At 42.5% G+C, this 21,082-nt stretch overlaps 1 protein-coding gene across 2 annotated transcripts; it reads left to right on the top strand.

Annotated features, from left to right (window-relative positions):
• Positions 1–179: 179 nt before the first annotated feature.
• Positions 180–17,797, top strand: LOC128848182 (cytochrome b-245 chaperone 1). Of its 2 annotated transcripts, none has more exons than XM_054047996.1 (7): positions 180–350; positions 7,086–7,212; positions 8,432–8,473; positions 9,842–9,915; positions 11,071–11,167; positions 14,874–15,018; positions 16,389–17,797. In XM_054047996.1, exons 2-7 carry the CDS (start codon positions 7,128–7,130, stop codon positions 16,516–16,518), a joined length of 573 nt encoding a protein of 190 aa, XP_053903971.1. In that variant the 5' UTR covers positions 180–350; positions 7,086–7,127; the 3' UTR covers positions 16,519–17,797. The 2 variants fall into 2 exon arrangements, with proteins under 2 accessions (XP_053903971.1, XP_053903970.1); XM_054047995.1 differs by having other exon boundaries at positions 7,082–7,212.
• The last annotated feature ends 3,285 nt before the right edge of the window (positions 17,798–21,082 follow it).

The raw sequence follows: 21,082 nt of genomic DNA, 5'->3' as shown, positions 1-21,082 counted from the left end.
CAGCTGTAAAACCTTAATTTAACACGCCATTTTGGATATGGGCGGAAAGGATTTAAAGTTGGTCGCCATCTTGGATTTAGGCACCAAGCCCATACACAGAAGTTAGCGGGTATTTTCGCGGGGGGGGAATTACTTTTGCCCGAAGTAAAAATGGCCGCCGAAGTTCCGGCGCTATTTGCGTATCGACACTCTAGCGCGCGGTGTTCAATCTCTGCTGTGATCGGGGAGGGCGCTCGGGTCCAACGACTCTATGGTGTGGCGCCTCCCGTCCGGATTCGGGAAGTGAAGTCCGCGGCGAGTCCCGTTTGATGCGCGTCCGTGTGGGGCCGCGCTGCTGCGGGAAGGAACCGGTCAGTGACGGTGCTGCTTCCCCTCCCAGCGTGCGGGGGGATGGGAGTGAGGCGGGTGTAGGGGGTGCGGGGCTGGGATTTGCGGGGATTGGACAGAGTGGGGGGCTGGCATTTTAGGGGGCCGGAGGAGCAGGCTGCATGCGGTGGGGATGGGGGGTGAGGTGGTGGGGAAACTCCATTGTCTGATTAATGCATCAGAGGGGAGCTCAGTCCAAGCGCATCTTTCCCTTTCTTCTTGAGGCAATTGAGGCTGGGGCGAGGAGCAGGAATTAATTACCAACGGAATGTTGATAAAACAACAGAGCTGCAGTATGCCAGGAATAATAGGATGGGGAAGGAATCATGTGGCACCCCCGCTGTTTTCTAGTGAATTATAGAACAAACACAAAACTGTGACTCCTCTGCAGTTCTAGACTATAAAATATTTTCCACCTAGCATCTGCAGGGAAAGATGAAGAGCTTGCGTTGGGTCACGTTGAGTTTCAGTTGACCGCTGGACATGTGCCAGGAGATGTTAGAAAGACTGGGCTAAGATATGATTGGAGGGAGACCGATTCAGAGCAGAGAGGTAAAAAGGGCTGAATGATTCTGTATTGGCAGAAATTAATGCAGGATCCTGACTCAGCTTTGGCTGTTTCGCTGTCAGGTTCCTATGCACCTGCCGCTAGGAAGTATTTGAATCACGTCCATGGAATGTTTTCATTTAAATTAAAAAAAAAAAAAATCATGAATGTATTTCTGTAAACTAAACTTTATGTCTAAAGTGACCCACAGTAAAAGTATGCTTCATGCAGTATCCCAGAACAACAGGATGAGTAAGGAAGCAAGATTGGGCCATTTCTGTCTTCTCAGAACCTAGATGTGCATGAGGCTGTCTGGCTCTGTTTGCTTCGTAATGTCGATTTAAAGCACTGTTGAGTGAGTTGTAAGGGATGTAGAATCCTGTAATGTAGGCAGATAACATTCACTGAAAGCCAAATTTCCGCTAACTGATGCTGCAGACATAGGAATTGTTAGTTCAGTAATGTAATAATGATACCTATAAGGTCCGATCCTGAGAGGTGCTGAGCAGGCACAATTCTTATTGAACTCAATAAGAATTGTAAGTGCTCAGGATCTCCCAGGATAAAAGAACCATACAATGCTTTCAAGCCAATGATCCCAAAGCACTTTACAAATAAAACAACTCACAACACACTTATGGGGAAGCTCAGTATTATTTTAGAGTTGCATAAATGGAAAGGTTAAGCGGCTTGCCCAAACTCTCCCAGTGACTGAGTGGCGGAGCCAGAAATACAACCCAGGAATCCTGACCGCCTCCAGCTCTAACCATTAGATGTACTGCCTCCACATGGTACTGCATTATGTCATGCCGTGTCAGCTTTGCAGTAACAGCTAGAGTTCTTTCATCTGAGAAAGGGTGAGAATGCAGTAAGGCCTTTAAGGCCACTTAAAGTAAGAAAAGTGTCTGGTTTATATACTACTTGATTTGCTTGCAATTGCCTTAAGGGTGTAGTTTGTTTCACCAAATCTTCATAGAACTGGAAGGGACCTAGAGAGGTCATCTAGTCCAGTCCTCTACACTCAAGGCAGGACTAAATTATCTAGACCATCCCTGACAGGTGTTTGCCCAACCTGCTCTTAACAATCCCCAATGATGGAGATTCCACAGCCTCCCTGGCCAATTCATTCCAGTGCTTAACCACTCTGACAGGAAGTTTTTCCTAATGTCCAACCTAAACCTCCCTTGCTGCAATTTAAGGCCATTGCTTGTTGTCCTATCCTCAGAGGTTAAGAAGAACAATTTTTCTCCCTCCTCCTTGTACTGACCTTTTATGTACTTGAAAACTGTTATCATATCCCCTCTGTCTTCTCTTCTCCAGACTAAACAAACCCAATTTTTTCAATCTTCCCTCATAGGTCATGTTTTCTAGATCTTTAATAATTTTTGTTGCTCTTCTCTGGACTTTCTCCAATTTGTCCACATCTTTCCTGAAATGTTGCACCCAGAACTGGACACAATACTCCAGTTGAGGCCTAATCAGCGCAGAACAGAGTGGAAGAATTACTTCTCATGTCTTGCTTACAATACTCCTGCTAATACATCCCAGAATGACGTTTGCTTTTTTTGCAACAGTGTTACACTGTTGACTCATATTTAGCTTGTGATCCACTATGACCCCCAGATCCCTTTCTGCAGTACTCCTTCCTAGGCAGTCATTTCCTATTTTGTATGTGTGCAACTGATTATTCCTTCTTAAGTGGAGTACTTTGCATTTGTCCTTATTGAATTTCATCCTATTTACTTCAGACCATTTCTCCAGTTTGTCCAGATCATTTTGAATTTTAATCCTGTCCATCAAAGCATTTGCAACCCCTTCCTGTTTAGTATCGTACACTCTATGCCATTATCTAAGTGATGAAGATATTGAACAGAACCAGACCCAGAACCGATCCCAGCGGGACCCCACTCATTATGCCCTTCCAGTATGACTGTGAACCACTGATAACTACTCTCTGGTAATGTGAGTAAAGGTAATGTGTGCAGTAGGTAGGATCATCTGTCTTCTAGATGACACTCTTGGGGAAGGCTGCACAACACTTTTCCTCTCTCTTTTACATTTAAGTAATACCAAGATTGTGACACAAACCAACCAAATAGAGGAAATTCACAGTTAATGCTGGTATACCATCCACAGCCTGTTCTGCTGGGCCTACTAAAAATGTTGTGGCATACATGGTATTTCACAAAAATAATGTGATCCCATCTCCCCTTCCATGGGTTGTGGCTGCGTATTCATCACCATAATGAAGAACAGTTTGAAAACCTATTGTCCTTTTCCCCCAGTCCCTCTCCCCCCTAACTAGTTCTCCACTAGAATCATGTGGCACCCCCGCTGTTTTCTAGTGAATTATAGAACAAACACAAAACTGTGACTCCTCTGCAGTTCTAGACTATAAAATATTTTCCACCTAGCATCTGCAGGGAAAGATGAAGAGCTTGCGTTGGGTCACGTTGAGTTTCAGTTGACCGCTGGACATGTGCCAGGAGATGTTAGAAAGACTGGGCTAAGATATGATTGGAGGGAGACCGATTCAGAGCAGAGAGGTAAAAAGGGCTGAATGATTCTGTATTGGCAGAAATTAATGCAGGATCCTGACTCAGCTTTGGCTGTTTCGCTGTCAGGTTCCTATGCACCTGCCGCTAGGAAGTATTTGAATCACGTCCATGGAATGTTTTCATTTAAATTAAAAAAAAAAAAATCATGAATGTATTTCTGTAAACTAAACTTTATGTCTAAAGTGACCCACAGTAAAAGTATGCTTCATGCAGTATCCCAGAACAACAGGATGAGTAAGGAAGCAAGATTGGGCCATTTCTGTCTTCTCAGAACCTAGATGTGCATGAGGCTGTCTGGCTCTGTTTGCTTCGTAATGTCGATTTAAAGCACTGTTGAGTGAGTTGTAAGGGATGTAGAATCCTGTAATGTAGGCAGATAACATTCACTGAAAGCCAAATTTCCGCTAACTGATGCTGCAGACATAGGAATTGTTAGTTCAGTAATGTAATAATGATACCTATAAGGTCCGATCCTGAGAGGTGCTGAGCAGGCACAATTCTTATTGAACTCAATAAGAATTGTAAGTGCTCAGGATCTCCCAGGATAAAAGAACCATACAATGCTTTCAAGCCAATGATCCCAAAGCACTTTACAAATAAAACAACTCACAACACACTTATGGGGAAGCTCAGTATTATTTTAGAGTTGCATAAATGGAAAGGTTAAGCGGCTTGCCCAAACTCTCCCAGTGACTGAGTGGCGGAGCCAGAAATACAACCCAGGAATCCTGACCGCCTCCAGCTCTAACCATTAGATGTACTGCCTCCACATGGTACTGCATTATGTCATGCCGTGTCAGCTTTGCAGTAACAGCTAGAGTTCTTTCATCTGAGAAAGGGTGAGAATGCAGTAAGGCCTTTAAGGCCACTTAAAGTAAGAAAAGTGTCTGGTTTATATACTACTTGATTTGCTTGCAATTGCCTTAAGGGTGTAGTTTGTTTCACCAAATCTTCATAGAACTGGAAGGGACCTAGAGAGGTCATCTAGTCCAGTCCTCTACACTCAAGGCAGGACTAAATTATCTAGACCATCCCTGACAGGTGTTTGCCCAACCTGCTCTTAACAATCCCCAATGATGGAGATTCCACAGCCTCCCTGGCCAATTCATTCCAGTGCTTAACCACTCTGACAGGAAGTTTTTCCTAATGTCCAACCTAAACCTCCCTTGCTGCAATTTAAGGCCATTGCTTGTTGTCCTATCCTCAGAGGTTAAGAAGAACAATTTTTCTCCCTCCTCCTTGTACTGACCTTTTATGTACTTGAAAACTGTTATCATATCCCCTCTGTCTTCTCTTCTCCAGACTAAACAAACCCAATTTTTTCAATCTTCCCTCATAGGTCATGTTTTCTAGATCTTTAATAATTTTTGTTGCTCTTCTCTGGACTTTCTCCAATTTGTCCACATCTTTCCTGAAATGTTGCACCCAGAACTGGACACAATACTCCAGTTGAGGCCTAATCAGCGCAGAACAGAGTGGAAGAATTACTTCTCATGTCTTGCTTACAATACTCCTGCTAATACATCCCAGAATGACGTTTGCTTTTTTTGCAACAGTGTTACACTGTTGACTCATATTTAGCTTGTGATCCACTATGACCCCCAGATCCCTTTCTGCAGTACTCCTTCCTAGGCAGTCATTTCCTATTTTGTATGTGTGCAACTGATTATTCCTTCTTAAGTGGAGTACTTTGCATTTGTCCTTATTGAATTTCATCCTATTTACTTCAGACCATTTCTCCAGTTTGTCCAGATCATTTTGAATTTTAATCCTGTCCATCAAAGCATTTGCAACCCCTTCCTGTTTAGTATCGTACACTCTATGCCATTATCTAAGTGATGAAGATATTGAACAGAACCAGACCCAGAACCGATCCCAGCGGGACCCCACTCATTATGCCCTTCCAGTATGACTGTGAACCACTGATAACTACTCTCTGGTAATGTGAGTAAAGGTAATGTGTGCAGTAGGTAGGATCATCTGTCTTCTAGATGACACTCTTGGGGAAGGCTGCACAACACTTTTCCTCTCTCTTTTACATTTAAGTAATACCAAGATTGTGACACAAACCAACCAAATAGAGGAAATTCACAGTTAATGCTGGTATACCATCCACAGCCTGTTCTGCTGGGCCTACTAAAAATGTTGTGGCATACATGGTATTTCACAAAAATAATGTGATCCCATCTCCCCTTCCATGGGTTGTGGCTGCGTATTCATCACCATAATGAAGAACAGTTTGAAAACCTATTGTCCTTTTCCCCCAGTCCCTCTCCCCCCTAACTAGTTCTCCACTAGAAGAGACATTTTAAACCTTCTGGAAAGCTATCCCCATTGTTGTCTCCTCCTCAGTGGTAATCCATCCTGACCAAATCAGTCCTGCCCTCACACACCTCCTGCTGGACCCCTAATCTAAATCCTTTACTATGCTTGTGCTGAAGTCACCATAGGTAGAACAGAGTGTTTGTTGGAAGCTGCAATTGCTCAAAGATTAAAATAATTTCTTGCCGTGGTTATTTGATGAAAATGATTTGTCCAGTCTTAATGTTTATAATTAATGCCTCTCTTCTCTCCTAATGCCCACCATCTTTTTCAATGTGTGTTGGGCCTAGTTTCTGGTTGAGGAGGGCTGCATATGGCTATCTACAGTACCACTCAGTTACATTCCTGAGTTTGCTGTAGGTATAGCTCAGTGCCTTGTGAAGCGTTTCTTCCCATTTGGGCTGATCCTGCAGCGCTCCCAACCCTAGAGTGAGGGACTGAGTCGTGAAATCCTGTATTCTGTGTTGTAGTGTGCTGCCTAGTCCTGCTTTGGCTGCTGGGCTGAACCATTATTGTTGCCCTTTCCGGTTAGCTGAAGAAATGCTTTGTACAAGAACTTACCACTCTTTTTCTATTGCTTTTCTTTTCTCCTTAGTTCACAATTGCTAGTTGATGCAATGCTAATTTTATTTTGACAGCCAGTTTTGGAAACTCTTCTAAGGATATTGCTTATGCTAGGAATGAAGGGAACCTTAATGAAAGAATGAGACATTTCTTACAGGGTTCAAACCTTTGTTAGTCTTGTTTTGCAAGTCTCCATGGTGATTATTGTACAGTGTCATAAGTGTACATGGTATTTTACATGTAAGTAGAACACCATATCCCTGCCCTGGATAGATTATAATCTAGATCAGGGATCGGTAACCTTTGGCACGTGGCACGCCAGGGTAAGCCCCTGGCAGGCTGGGCCAGTTTGTTTACTGCCGCATCTGCAGGTTCGACTGATCGTGGCTCCCACTGGCCGCAGTTCGCTGCTCCAGGCCAATGGGTGCTGTGGGAAGCAGTGGCCAGCACATCCCTCGGCCCACGCCGCTTCCCGCAGCCCCCATTGGCCTGGAACGGTGAACTGCGGCCAGTGGGAGCTGCGATTTCCACATCTGCAAATTTGGCCAGGTAAACAAACTGGCCCGGCCCGCCAGGGGGCTTACCCTGGCGTGCCGCGTCCCAAAGGTTGCCGATTCCTGGTCTAGATTGACATGACTGAAGGTTAACAAATATTGGGGCATAGAAAGGAAGGACAAAGGGTACAGCAATAACTTGTAAGTTCTTACTCCTTTTCATTGTCCAGCTAGGTTTCATGAGTGTTACTAGGCTGTAGGGAATTTCTCCTGAAGATGTACATGTTGCTTGAAAACCGCACAAGTTCCATTCTGCATTTGAAGAGATCACCTGGCATCAGATCTTGGTCTCTCTTTGTTGGTAAGACACTGATGATTCTTCTCCATAAGTGAAGAGATGAATGAGTAACTTGGACCTGCTTTTCCTAGGCTTGTATTTTTATGCCAGCCACAAATAGTGTGTATAGGACTAAATCCATTTAAATGCATGTTTTAAGGGAAGTGGGTTACAAATGTTTCCTGAGAGAAACCTCATTAAAATGACTTGTAAGATTTCTGGGAAGTATTATTTTGGGAAGGTGAAATCACTTCAACTTTAGTCTCCACTGACCCTTATGGATAGCATGAAGACACAGCTGACTATCCATAAACCCTTGGGGAGAAATCCTGGGCACGCTGAATTCAGCAGCAAAATTCCCATTTACTTAAATGGGCCCAGGATTTCACCTCTGGCATTTAGATAACGTTTCTTGTCTACTGTGTAGACGTAAAGTATGAAGCCTCACAGCACCTCCTGCAAGTTAGGTATGGTGTTTCTATCCCTCTTTTACATATGGGGAAACAGAATCAAAGAGTGGGTAAGTTGTTTGCCCAAGACTACACTAAGAGTTGGTGGTAGAACTCAGGAGATCCTGGTTCCCAATTCTATTTCCCAGTCAAATAGACCATACTGCCTTTTAATACTGTAAACACATTTTGTTAAACTGACAGCCTGGGTCCACATTATAATTGAAGTAAGCCATTCCAGTGCATGAGGAATCGTCCAACAATTTTCTTGGATATGTGACAGCACTTGGCAACCTTTGACACAGGTGTACCCCAATAGTGCATGCACAGGTTTCTGTTGGTCCCACAGAGCATGGTAGTCTATCTTGCGGCTAAGAATAGCCTTTTTAATATGCATGTCCTCAGTACTCAAAGTAGTGCTGTCCTTGGGTGGAAAACAAGGTTTAATGGTTAGACTTGCTGGGAGTTGGAGCACCTGGTTTTGTTCCTGATTCAGTCACTGTCTTGTTGCCTGACCTTAGGCAAGCCACTTTTTCCTATCTGTGCCTCAGTTTCCCCATTTTTAAAATTGGGTATAATTATATGAAAGAGAATTATATTTTATTTAATAAGAAATGCTTTATTTGCTCTCTACATTGAGTGATGTTAACAATCAAAAGGAACAGCAAAGCTGCAATCAAAGCTAGCTCTTTCAGTGAGAATTAATGGACGTAACTTGGGTGTGTGTAAAATAAAGGAATTTTTAGATCTCTTCAGTTGCATGTTTAAATCATACCTGTCCCCTCTCTTTCCAGGAATATCTTCTATAGGTCTGGCTGCTGCTTACTATAGTGAAGGTAATGTTCAGTTACTTTATGGAGGGTTTTATTCTTTCCTGTTGGAATTTTCTTTCATCTGATTTTCTCCCCTGGCTTCCACCTGATCCTCCTTAATATCTTGTACTTTTTTTTATCTAATAAAGTGCCTACCGTAAACTCTAGGAGCTGGTACAAATCTTAAAACTTAGCAGCATCCCATTGCCTTCACCAGACTTTACCCCATGCTCTTCTATTTTTCTCCCTCTTTAGTTATTTCCGCAGCTCCTTTCCAGCCTTGCTTCCCCACATCCCCAGAGTATTTATAACAGTGATACTTAGCACTCTGTAATGCTTTATGTTTCAATGCATTTTACAAAGCTTAGCTAATAGATTCTTTAACTCCACTGGGAGGGTAGGTATTGTTAAAATTCTGCCAGCAAACTCAAGTGTCCCAGGCCTCTGATAGAAGTACTCCTCTCTGGATGCTACTAAGTCACTCCTGCCAGAGAGAACTAATCCTCAGGGCTCCTAAAGAGCAAATTTTTTATAAGTATTTTTATCTGTTCTTTTGGGAATGGATCAGATTGCATCAAATGCCCCCCCCCCCCATCATAAATAAATAAAAAGCTGCAGAGCATCCTATGAGCATCCCTCTTTGTTTCAAATGACACAGTTGGAACAGTGCATTATACTACCACTATAATCAGTATATTTTTCCAGGACAAAATACAGTGAACCCTATATGAGGCACCACCTGTAAAAGACAATATCCTTTCTTAAGAGACTGCCCTGGAGTCTCCCCAAACATACTGAGCCCAGTTCTGCTCTTTGTTAAGCAATTGATTGTTAGTCCCTGGAACAGTCACTTAAGACAGATTGAACTGTGTAAACACTTTCAGCATGTGACATTTTATATATGTGTTTGGCAAGATGTGCTGACTGCTTCCTTTGTTGGTTTGAAGAAAACATGTTTGTTTCAATAAATTAATATCCCCAGTCTCTCACCCTTGGCCTCTGGGTTATCACAGGCTAAGGAGGAACATGTTTATAGGAGCCCCTGGTTAAAGTATGTCAATATCTCAAGTTCTCAGGAAAAAAAAAATCATATCCACAACAGAACTATGTACAATCCTGCCAGCAACAAATATGTTGCTAATTCTGTATAGCACTGATTCCAGTGTTTTAAAAACAACAAAAAACTTTCTACAATCGAATAACTTCTGCTTTTTTTGATCCTGGAAAAACACTGTTAAAATACTATATCTTGCTGTTGAAGAAGAAAACATCTGTCATGAAATGCACATTTCTTTCTTATTTTGCTCCCAGAGGGGGTGTGTGAGCTGTTTTACTATCTTTTGCTTGCTATTCAAACAATGTATTTAATACTATGTATCTTGTATTGATCAGACAGCTTGGGATGGAAACTCTTCTATATAGCTGGGTGTCTCTTTGTGGCTGCACAGAATCTGGAGGAGTGGGAGGTAAGACATGCTGTGAACTCAGACAGGAAGTGGGTTGTGCTGGCTTAAAGTATTTGTTGGCTGTAGATTTCAGCAGCCAGATGATCATTAATATTGTGTAATCCAAGTAAACAAGTTACACTGTCAGACACTGTTGAGAAATGTAGCTATATTGGTAACTTATAGTAAATGTGAACTGGGAGGGTAATTTTTATACTGATAGTACAGGAAAAATTGTTAAAGATGAATTGGTGTTTAAAGATAAGACTTGGCCAAACATATCTGTCGTAATATTGTTTTGTGTAGAATATTTTTGCAATTATAAGCTGAAATATTTGCAACATGTGATTTTTTTCAACTAAGAGAACAGGAGTAGCACATGAAGTTACTAGTGAAAGCTTCCCGCACGTGCTGTCCCTGCTAGTGAGGTGGAGGAGCCTACCAACTATAGGACAGATCTACCTCCAGTCCCACTCAACATTTCCCCACTCTCAGGAGAGTGCTATTTGTGATGTTTTAAAATGATGTTGACAACTGTCCATCAGAAATTGGACTGAGGTTACCAACTCATTTCACAAGCACTTGGAAGACTGTCATTATACTAACCCATGCTGTACTTGAATAAATGACCTAGATGTGAAAGATGCCCTGTTGTGTTACCAGTCCCTGGAGCCATCTAATCCTGGGGATGTTTTCTTTTTAATGTAAACGTCACCATATCGTGTAAGTCAAAAACTTTGCCCAGTTGGTAGCTGTCACTGTTATTAATGAAAGGTGTAGATAGATTTTTATGTTCACTCTAGCCTGGGGGTTGTGGGACAACCACACGCACACTTAAAGAGCAAGTTTCAGTTTCTGCAAGGTGTGACATCTTGTCTTAAAGCCAGGGATAGCTTATAGTTAAAGGAAAATAAAACCACTTAAATTCTGTCCTGGAAAGAGTGTGATTCAGACAAGTGTGGATTTGAGGGGAAGCCAAGAACAAAACTTCGACTTCATAATTCAGTAATGGGACAGGAGTGAGTATAAGTAAAACTATTAAGTTCATATTGCTATGATAACAGAAACTAACTGCTACAGGTGAGTGTTGGGCTGTTCATTTTTTTGGAGGTTGTAAATGCCACCTTCCTATTTAAAAGAAAAGGATACAATTGATGATGTGTTGCAATTTTACAGGAAGCTGTATTTGACAAGGACAAGGGAAAAGTCTTCCTTAAAACATTCAACCTTTACAAAAAAATACTGACCCTCTCAAGAGCAGGCCATGAACAAGGTAAGAGAGTAGGTATTTCTGTAGGTACCAAATGTTACTCCTGGGGGAATTCTGCACCAAAAAATTAAAAATTCTGTGCACAATATTTTAAAATTCTGCATATTTTATTTGTCAAAATAACACAATATAATCACACCATTTTTAATTATTTTTGGTCATTTATTTCAAAATACTTGTCAGCAAGTATGTCTGTAACAATACAGACAACATAAAAGATTCAGGAAATGTTTTTTGACAAATCAATTCCTTACTAGGCATATTAATACAGAACTCTGAGTAAAAATTTGTATAAACTACAATACAGAACCGTATTTCCCACACCCTCAGAAGCCCTGCAAAGACTTGGGGAGAGTCAGGGGTAACGCAGGAGCTGAGGGAGAGGGAAGTAAATGCTGGGAAGGAGCCTGGGTGTGAACTTAGGTTTTGGGGTATGGGTGGGAAAAGTATGGAACAGGTTTTTTTGGGATGTGGGAAGGGATTGTTAGGGAGCTTCCCCCATGCAGACCCTGGCTGACCCCTAGCCTCTCGCATTCAGTCAGGCACATCTGCCCCTGCACCCTCGTGTGTCCTTGCACACCCTGTCCACGTGTGTCCTTCCACCACCACTCTGACACGCACCCCACCCATCCCTATGCAGCTCTGTACCCCCTTCCCCATCTCCATGTGTCTGTGCCCCCACTCAGCCACCCCCCGTCCCTATGTTTCTGTGCCCCCACTCAGCCACCCTGTGTCCCTGGGTAGCTATGCACCCCCTCCCCCATCACCATGTGGCCTTGCATCTCCCTCGCCCCTGTGCCTCCACACCCATTCAGCCCCTGCCCTAGTCTGTCCTCCCCCACTAGCTCTTATGAGCCCCTGTCTGAGCCCTCTCCCCCCAGCACCCCATGCTGTCTGTCTCCCCATAACCCCTGTCTCCTGAGCTGGCCTGACAAAGGCAGGCTCTTTCTCTTCCCTCTCTGGCTGGGAGCTGCTGCTTTTTTGTATCCCCAAAGTGCCCTCTGGTCTGCAGTTATTTTCTGATGGGAGTTGCTGCTGTTTTTGTGCCACAGCGCCCTGTAGTGGGCAAAAGGGGAAACTGTAGCAACATTTTGGTGGAAGCTTTTTTTGCGCAAAAAAACTTAATGTGGCTTATTAGTTATGCACTCATGCAGTGATGTAGAATTCCCCCAGAAGTAAAGTGTGAGAGTTGGGCAGAGAAGGTGGAATTATGTGCAAATCTTTTTATAAACTATATTTTAGAGCTCTGCACTCAGTCAACCATTTCTATCCATTCCTAGCTCTTTGGTTTCCAGAGAGCAGATGCCACCATCATGCTAAGCTGCAAAAGCATTCGGGGTATTAAAATGCAAATGAGCATACCACATTGCTAAAGGTCTCTAATACAGTATAGACAGAGTGCACAGATATTTTTTTTTTTTTTTTTTTTTTTTACACTACTATAGGGCTTTCCTGGGGCATACTGACATTTGTGGCTCTATTTTACCCTGTTTTAATGTACTGAAATCTGCAGTGTGCTGTGCAAATATTGATGGTGAGAGATACTGAAATCGAGTGGTTGGAGCAGGGGAGTTGAGACTTCTAGTTTCTAATCCTAATTTGGCACTGATTCACTTTGCAGGCTTGGTTAGATCTCCTTAACCCTGTGTCTGTTTGTCAGAAGGATAGGATATGTATCTTACAGCGGTGTTTTGAGGCTCCATGCATGTATGTAAAGCAATTGGAGATGCTTGGGTGAAAAATGGTGTGGAAATGCAGAGTTATAGTTCTAAGCTACCATATTTATTGTGTGTACAGCTACAGATGGTGTATCATTACTGGATCTTTGTTTCTGGGTACTGTTTACTGTCCATCCCTGCTTAGAAAATGCAAGACAGAAAATCCATTTAATTAATCTGCATTTCCTGAAATCAAGCCCAGCTTTTAAGGGCTCTGGTCACTTCACGGCACTGAGCAGTTGCTTTCACTGGAGCTCTAGAAGCTGCTCTTGAATAGCACAAAGAGGAGGGGAAACTTGATTCACTTTATGTACACATGGGAGCTGGTATTGGGGAGAGTACCAGGATGATGAGTGTTGAAAAGCAGTACCTCAGAAGCAACAGAAGTTGTGGGTGACCTTCGTGTTATCTGGAAATTTGGTTTTGGTAACACTGTACATCAGAAATAAAAATGAGAAACTGGGACAGGATCAGTTCTCTTGCTGCCATGCTAGAGAAATAGGTGCTGTTTGAGGTCTCTTCCCTGAGTGGGATATGCAATGAAAGCAGCACGTTCAGCTTTGTGACACAAGCGTCTGGGGTTGCTTGTCAGAAGGAGGAGGCCCAAGGGAGCTTCAGCCCGTCAGGGACCTGGAGGATGAGAATTAGAAATGAATATATTCACAAACATGGTGACTGTTTTTTTTTTTTTTTCTTTTCTTTTATACAGCTCTATGCTCTCAGGTACAGTGGTGAGGAGCATAGTATAAATCAGTGAATTTCTAGAATAGAAGTATTATCAGTGGAGAATTCCTGCTCACAGCTTCTGTCATAGCTGTAGCTAACAGGCTACTCTTTTTCCTGTTGCATCATGCAGCCGCCCCCCCTGCCCCCGTTGGTTTATTACTCTGCAAGATAGTCTCTTAACCCTTGATACAGGTAGCTTTCCCCGCTAGGCTATGTTTAATTCTAGATCGAGCTAAAGTAATGCACACTGCAGCAAAAAAGTGATTATGGTATGGCTGGGCTTGGGGAACAGCAATTAAAAAAACAAAAGCCCTCAGAGTATTTATGCAAAATCCTAATGCCTGTTTTTAGAAACGTGAACTTATCCAGGAAGGCTCAGTTTAAATGCTGCATCTGGTTTCCACTGAGGTTCCTGCATCTGATTCAATTGCATAGCTGCAGACAGTAGTCAAACCCAGGTTAAATGACTTGCTTGAGGTCACAGTGAGCCTTGGCTAAATTGGAACTAGAACCCAGGATGTTCTTGAATTCTAAACATCTGCTCTCCTTGCTTGACTAAATCAAACTGCTTCCTAATATGTTTAAATAGTTGGGAGCTTAGTGGCTTGAAAGCATTTAGAACCTCCTTAAATATTATGATATTTCAAACAGATTTTGGGGGAGGGGGAAGGAAGGAGTGAGCGTTAATGTTCATGAACTTCCCCTTTTGTGTGTCCTGAACAATAGGCAAATGTTTCTTGAGAGTAAGCATTTGTACCAAAAACAGAGAGCAAATGCTAATTAACATGGGGACCCAGAAGCCAGGAGATGCTCTGAAAGTGACTGATCTGAATGGTTCATTTTTCAACACCTGCTCAGTCTCAATACATTTAACAGCTGTTAACTACCTGATACAGAAAACAGTTCAAACTGTCTTTAAGGAAAGAGGGAAAAACAGCAGGAAAGCATAAGTAATAAATGGATGATTGTCAATCTTTGGGCAGCTGTACCAGTTCATTAGAGCAAACTATACCAGTTGGTGCATTCTGCTTTGCATCCAGATCCAGGTTTGTTTGCCCTTACCACAGTTGGTGGAGTTTGGGATCCCAGAATTGCAGTGTAGAGCACACCCAGCTGAGTGGGAGGAGGGCAGCAGTCCTGAAGCCTCGTACAGAGGCTCATTATTAAAGCAGAGAGAGGGAGCTTAGAGTCCTAGTCATATAAATCAGAAGTGTCAATGTTGGGAATGGCTGTAATTGATGATCTTCCCCTGCTTTTGCAAACAGTGGCTGCTTCGCTGAATGAGATTCGAGATGTGAACGTGGAAGAGGAGAAAGTGCGTTACTTTGGGAAGGGTTACCTGGTAGTGCTACGATTTGTCACTGGATTTTCCCATCCTCTGACCCAGAGCGCAGTGATGGGCTGTAGAAGGTATGAGCTATTCTTTTTGATTAGAAGTGTGTGTATAAGAGGAGTAGGTATTAACTATGGGGCCAATGGCTGGATTATAGGAGGCTGATGGGAGAATTGTCCAAGCTCTGTTGGTAGTCTTATTTAATCTATTTTTAGGATTATTCAAGTTATGATTTTCAAACCCTTACAGGCATTTGAGAATAAGAGCAACTGTATAACGAGATTTACAATATTAGACATTCTGGGCCTCTAATAGTTTTTATTACTTGTAGTTCAATCAAAAGGGAAAAAAAGGCCCATTGATTATTGCTGTTATCTATACTGATGACCCATTGTGATGGGCACTGTACAGACACATTATAAAAAGACAGTCCCTGTCCCAAATTGCTCACAGTCTTAGTATAATCAAGATACGACAAAAAGACGAGAACACAAGTTGGCAATGAGATTTGTAAGTGTAACAAGAAGCTGTCACAGCCATTGTTGAGTGTTTTGCAGGCCTCACAACAGAGGTGAATTTTAAGGAGAGAATAGACGGCTTCCATCTTGCTGTTTCTATGACATTATTTTAATAGTTATTCTTTTCTCTCTCCAGAAGGAAATGTGTAGAGGTCACCCTACAGCTTTGATTGTCAGAAGCATGTGGTGTCTTGAGATAGGTTGAGAGTGATAATGAACGTTACAAAATGTTTAAGGGCTTTAGATAAACTATTTAAGAGTAATTGACTTAATGGGAGACATTCAAATCTTGCATAATATTTCAGTAACAATAGCTTTACCTGTATCAGATACTTCTGTGTGGCAGGAAGTGTGTTGAAAGCTAAATAGACCACCCAATTTCAAGTGCATTTATACTCCCTAAAAGTGCTGCTCCCTGTGTGTCCAAGTTAGAACTGTGTTTTTTGCTTACTTCATTCTTTCTCCTTCTGCTAGCACTGCTGAAGTAGTGCAGCTATGAGAGAGTGAGGCAGATTAATCTTCTGCCTCCTGCATAAGTACAATTATTAACTAACTGAGGAATCTTTATTACTAGTGATAAGAACCAGAAAGAATTCCACAGGTTCTTTAGCTTGCAAGGGAATGTAAAGCAGGGGCTGTTGAAAAATATTCTGACTTGTGAATGGAAACCTCCTCTTGTCTGAAAGTCATTGGGAGAATGGTACTCATGAAGTTCCACTTTAGTCACTTTTCTGATTATAATAGCAGCTTGAAAAAGTCGCACACAGCGTATGAATCTGGACAGGTCCTATGCGAGTTGCTAATCATAGTCTTATTCCACATATTGACTGGATCTTCAGATAAATATGTATTCAGCATTGAGTGCTTTTGCTCTGGCTCATCAGCCCCACACCTCCATTAATTCAAACATCGTTCATTCCTTTCCATAGTGACGTGGAAGCAGTTGCCAAGCTCATTACCGGGTTTCTGGAACTGAACAAAGTGGAGAACCATCAAGATCTGTCGCAGAGCAGTGAAACGGATGCCAGTGATGCAGATGAACCCAAGGACGAGTATTAATAGTGATAATGAAATTAAAAAAGCTGAGCCCTCTGAATGCTTGGAAGCTGTATTGGCTGCATTGCATCTAAGAAGTCCCCTCATGATTTGGTGGCTTGGTGTCTTCCCTACGTGTGGGAATTCCTCTGCTGTGACAGCTGCAAAAGTCTGAGTTGGCGTGCCTGCTGATGTCAAATTGCTTTAAATTCCTGCACCCCCATAAACTGTTCAACTGGAAGCTTCAGTATGGATTTGTTCATGCGTGGCTTGCATAGAATCCAAAGCAAATACTATTTTACTTTGCCTTCTAGTTTGTAGGTGTCGATAATGCTGGCTTTGGAACTTTGTCAGTGCCTCATAATTACCTAGGAAAAATGATGTACTAATGAATTGGTTTAAACTAGTTGATTGCATTCCACGATTATCAAGGTGATAATCGCACATTTAAACTTCTGGTTGCTGTAAATATCCATTGCAGGTACGGTGTATCTGGACTTAGGAAGACTGAATTAGTGACTTTATATTATAATGTCAGATTCTGTTACTCTTTTTTTTAAAGGAAAACTTCAATGTGGTACATATATTTAATTCCTGTCATTAAATTCAAAGAGTTAATCACTTAAAAAAAAAATGGTTTTTAAGCATCTTAAAATAGTAAATCAAAGATAACCACTATCTTGGCAGTTTTGATGACGCGAAGTACAGTAGGACTGAAAAAGTTACTTACAATTAGAAACCAATAGAAATAAAAAAAAGTTTGAAAGTGGTGGTCCAGAATTTCAGATATAAAATTGGTCCATTTCATGTGTGGCTTAATGCCTCCTAGATTAGCAATAGAGGGGTGATTCTTTTTAAATAAAATATAATAACACTTGCCTTGCAATAGCTTTGAAATGTTTTAATTTCCTGTGCTGCTGTTTTAGGGATGGGAATTGTCTTCTCCAAATAAAACAGCAGTAGATGTGGGAGCCTGGAGTCAGGCTGTTCTAAATATTTATTTTAAAAAAAATCTGCTACTGCAGGGCAAGTCCACCATGTGGTTTTTTCTTCTTCTTCTTCTTCAAGTGCCAGCTGCTAAAATGAAGCTTCAGCCTAGCTCTATCAGTGTTCCCTATTTTAAAAGTCTTTGGCATATTAGATAAGATCTTTGTAGCATTGGATACTCTCTGTTAAGAAAGACTGGACAGCTAGACATGTCAGTGCTTTGTGACCAAACCTTACCCCAAAATATGTTGTGATTGTTGTCCTTTTTTCTAAGATCTGTTTCCCATGTGGTTAAAATATATATTTTTATACATTGTTCTTTTTATTTTTCTTTTTAATAGATTTTAGAAAAGCTACCTCTGCCTTGATCAAAATGTTAAATCTAGAGCTCAAACTCCATTAATTGTGTCTATACCAAGCTGTCATTAGTGAGAAGGAAACCAAATTGAATATATTGGGCCAAAGTAACATCAACCTGATAAAATTGCTTGTTTCATAATCTACCCCTTTTTGTTTAGGAGATGCACAAAAGCATCAAGCCCTGAATATGCCAGCCCTCAAACTGGGAGGTGCACTAAACAGGAAGGAGGAGGAATAAGATTAAAAATGTTAGCTTTAAACCAGATTGACATGATATGTTCAGTATAAAGAATAAGCATTAGTAAGTTCAAATCAAATAGTTAAAGCAAGGTAAAAAGGGAAGGTATTCAAATGGTATTACTTGGTATAGATTATTTTGGAAACCTGTCTTTAGCAGTTTGATCTTATAGTTACTGGCGTTTAACTTTTTAATTAGGATTACAGTCCACTACTTGATACGTGTTACTTATTAGTATTTCACAGACTGGTATTAGGGTTGATGGTGGTTTGAGTCAGGAGGAGGAGATCTGAAAGGCACACTAGGAATAAAGCCAAACTAGATGCTGACTTTCTTGGCAGTAAGTGTTATGGCAGCAATCTCTGAGGGAGAGATTGTGCCTGCATTTCTGTTTTGCGGCTTCTTTCCAATTTTAGGGAATAGAGGCAGGCGGGGTGGGTGGGCTGGTGGAGCAAGCCAAGGAGAGGTTATTTATCTTACAGGAACTTGAGTTTTGAGAGATTTTGTCCCTGTGGGTGCTCCACTATAGGATCCAGGTGCACCTTGACCACAGAATGCAAAGCAGTTTCCACAGGCCCATGCCTGTGCTGAGCAGCCCCTTGTGCTCCAAACAAGGGCTTATAAAGGGCACAGACCCACCGCCTTTCAGTTCCTTCTTAATCGCAAAGCAGAGCCTCCACAACTGAGGGGAAGGAGGGTGGGAGGTGGGGCACCCCTAGGGACAAAACATCTTGAACTCAAGTTACTGTAAGGTAAGTAACCTCTCCTCCTTTGAGAACATGTTCCTATGGGTGCTCTGTCATAGGAGATTCCCAAGTAGTACCTCAATGAGGAGGTGGGTGCTGAGGAAGCAAGTCCAAGCTGGTTTGGGGGGGGGACTGCATCACCACAGGTGGTATCATCCCAAGCAGGTAGAATGGCATAATGCTTGGCAAAGGTGTGAATGGAAGACCAAGGTGCAGTCCTACAGATTTCTGTTACGGGAACTACTTTCAGTGGAACTAGAAATGTGGATCAAGCTCTGGTAGAGAATGCTGTAGCTCTGAGGGGCCTGTATCCCAGCAGGTTTGTAACAGGTTAAAATGCAACCTGAAACCCACTTCAGCAGTCTTTGAGTGGAAGTAGGTTGTCCTTTCATCCTTTCTGCAAATGATACAAACAATCTGGGAGGAGGCCTGGAAGGTCTTAGTCCCTGTCAAGGTAGAAGGTAAGAGCTCTTCTGACATCTAGTGTGTGTAGGCTGCTTTCCTCTCTGGAGGCATGGTTCTTTGGGTAGAACACTGGTAGATTGACCTTTTAATTAATATGGTATTCCGAAGAAACTTTAGGGAGGAATCGAGGATGGGGATGCAGTGTAACCTTATCTCTATAGAAGGTAGTAAATAGTTGGTCTGCCAGGAGAAGACTGAGCTCTCCCATTCATCTAACTGAAGTGATGGCTATCAGAAATAAGGTTTTGAGGGAGAGGTGGAGGAGAGAACAGCTAGCCTTTGGTTCAAAGGGTGTGTGGTTTTTTTTGTTTGTTTGTTTTTTTCTCCAGGGCTTTGATAATCAAATTAAGGTCCATGGTGGGTTAGGGCAGCTGTGTTCCATATAGGGGGAAACAAGTTGTATAAGCCCTTAAGGAATCTGACTATAATGGGTCTGGCAGGGCTTAAACTCTGGGGTCTGCAGCATAACCCGGAGGGCTAAAGGACCAAAACCAGCAGTTTTAAAGGGGAAGGGGCGGGGAGGGGAGAGAGAGACAGGGAGTAGCTGCCCCATCCAAACACAACTGTGCTAAAATTAAAGTAGAAAGATAAAATAACTAAACAAGAAAAGAAAAAAAACCAACACTAAGGGTAAATTGCTATGTTCAGAAAAGGCAGGAAGAAAGTCCACCTAGAGTTGCAGGCAGTTGAGAAGGAACTGAATGGCATTGGGTCTGTGCCATCTTGGGAAAGCATGAGAGGCTGCTTGGTGCAGGCATGGGCCCGCAGATGCTGCTTTGCATAATCTGGTCAAGAGCGCATGGGCATGTGGCACATCCTATGGTACAGCACCAATAGGGGGACACACTCAAAGAAGAACAAGTGGTTTCAGTGAGAGATTGACTAAGAATTTTGATTCTGTAAAATTTTGAGCATGCTGGCTCCAGTCCAGCAAAACACACAAGAACATCCTTATCTTTAACTCCAAGGGACAGACAGGACTAAGATTTGAACCTCTGCCTTTCATGCCCAACCCTATGGTCCAGTGGGTGAGCAGGCATGAGATGGGGAAAGCAGTAAGACCATGACTGATGACTTCAAGGGTGAATTAAACCAGTGGTTCTCAACCAGGGGTACATGTGTACCTCTAGGGATACAGAGGTCCTTTAGGGGGTAGAATCCTAGAATATCAGGGTTGGAAGGGACCTCAGGAGGTCATCTAGTCCAACCCCCTGCTCAAAGCAGGACCAATTCCCAACTAAATCATCCCAGCCAGGGCTTTGTCAAGCCGGGCCTTAAAAACCTCCAAGGAAGGAGACTCCACCACCTCCCTAGGTAACACATTCCAGTGCTTCACCACCCTCTTAGGATATCTCCATTATTTATTATTATTATAATCTCCTAGAGCTGGAAGGGACCTTGAAAGGTCATTGAGTCCAGCCCCCTGCCTTCACTAGCAGGACCAAATATTGATTTTTGCCCCAGATCCCTAAGTGGGCCCCCTCAAGGATTGAACTCACAATCCTGGGTTTAGCAGACCAATGCTCAAACCACTGAGCTATCCCTCCCCCCTAGTGAAATAGTGTTTCCTAATATCCAACCTAGACCTCCCCCATTGCAACTTGAGACCATTGCTCCTTGTTCTGTCATCTGCCACCACTGAGAACAGCTGAGCTCCATCCTCTTTGGAACCCCCCTTCAGGTAGTTGAAAGCAGCTATCAAATCCCCCCTCATTCTTCTCTTCTGGAGACTAAACAATCCCAGTTCCCTCAGCCTCTCCTCATAAGTCATGTGCTCCAGACCCCTAATCAT

This window comes from Malaclemys terrapin, chromosome 13, assembly GCF_027887155.1.
Source record: "Malaclemys terrapin pileata isolate rMalTer1 chromosome 13, rMalTer1.hap1, whole genome shotgun sequence".
NCBI classification, from domain to species: Eukaryota; Metazoa; Chordata; order Testudines; family Emydidae; genus Malaclemys; species Malaclemys terrapin.
The sequence above is the reverse complement of the archived record's forward strand: the minus strand, read 5'-3'. Positions and strand labels throughout refer to the sequence as shown.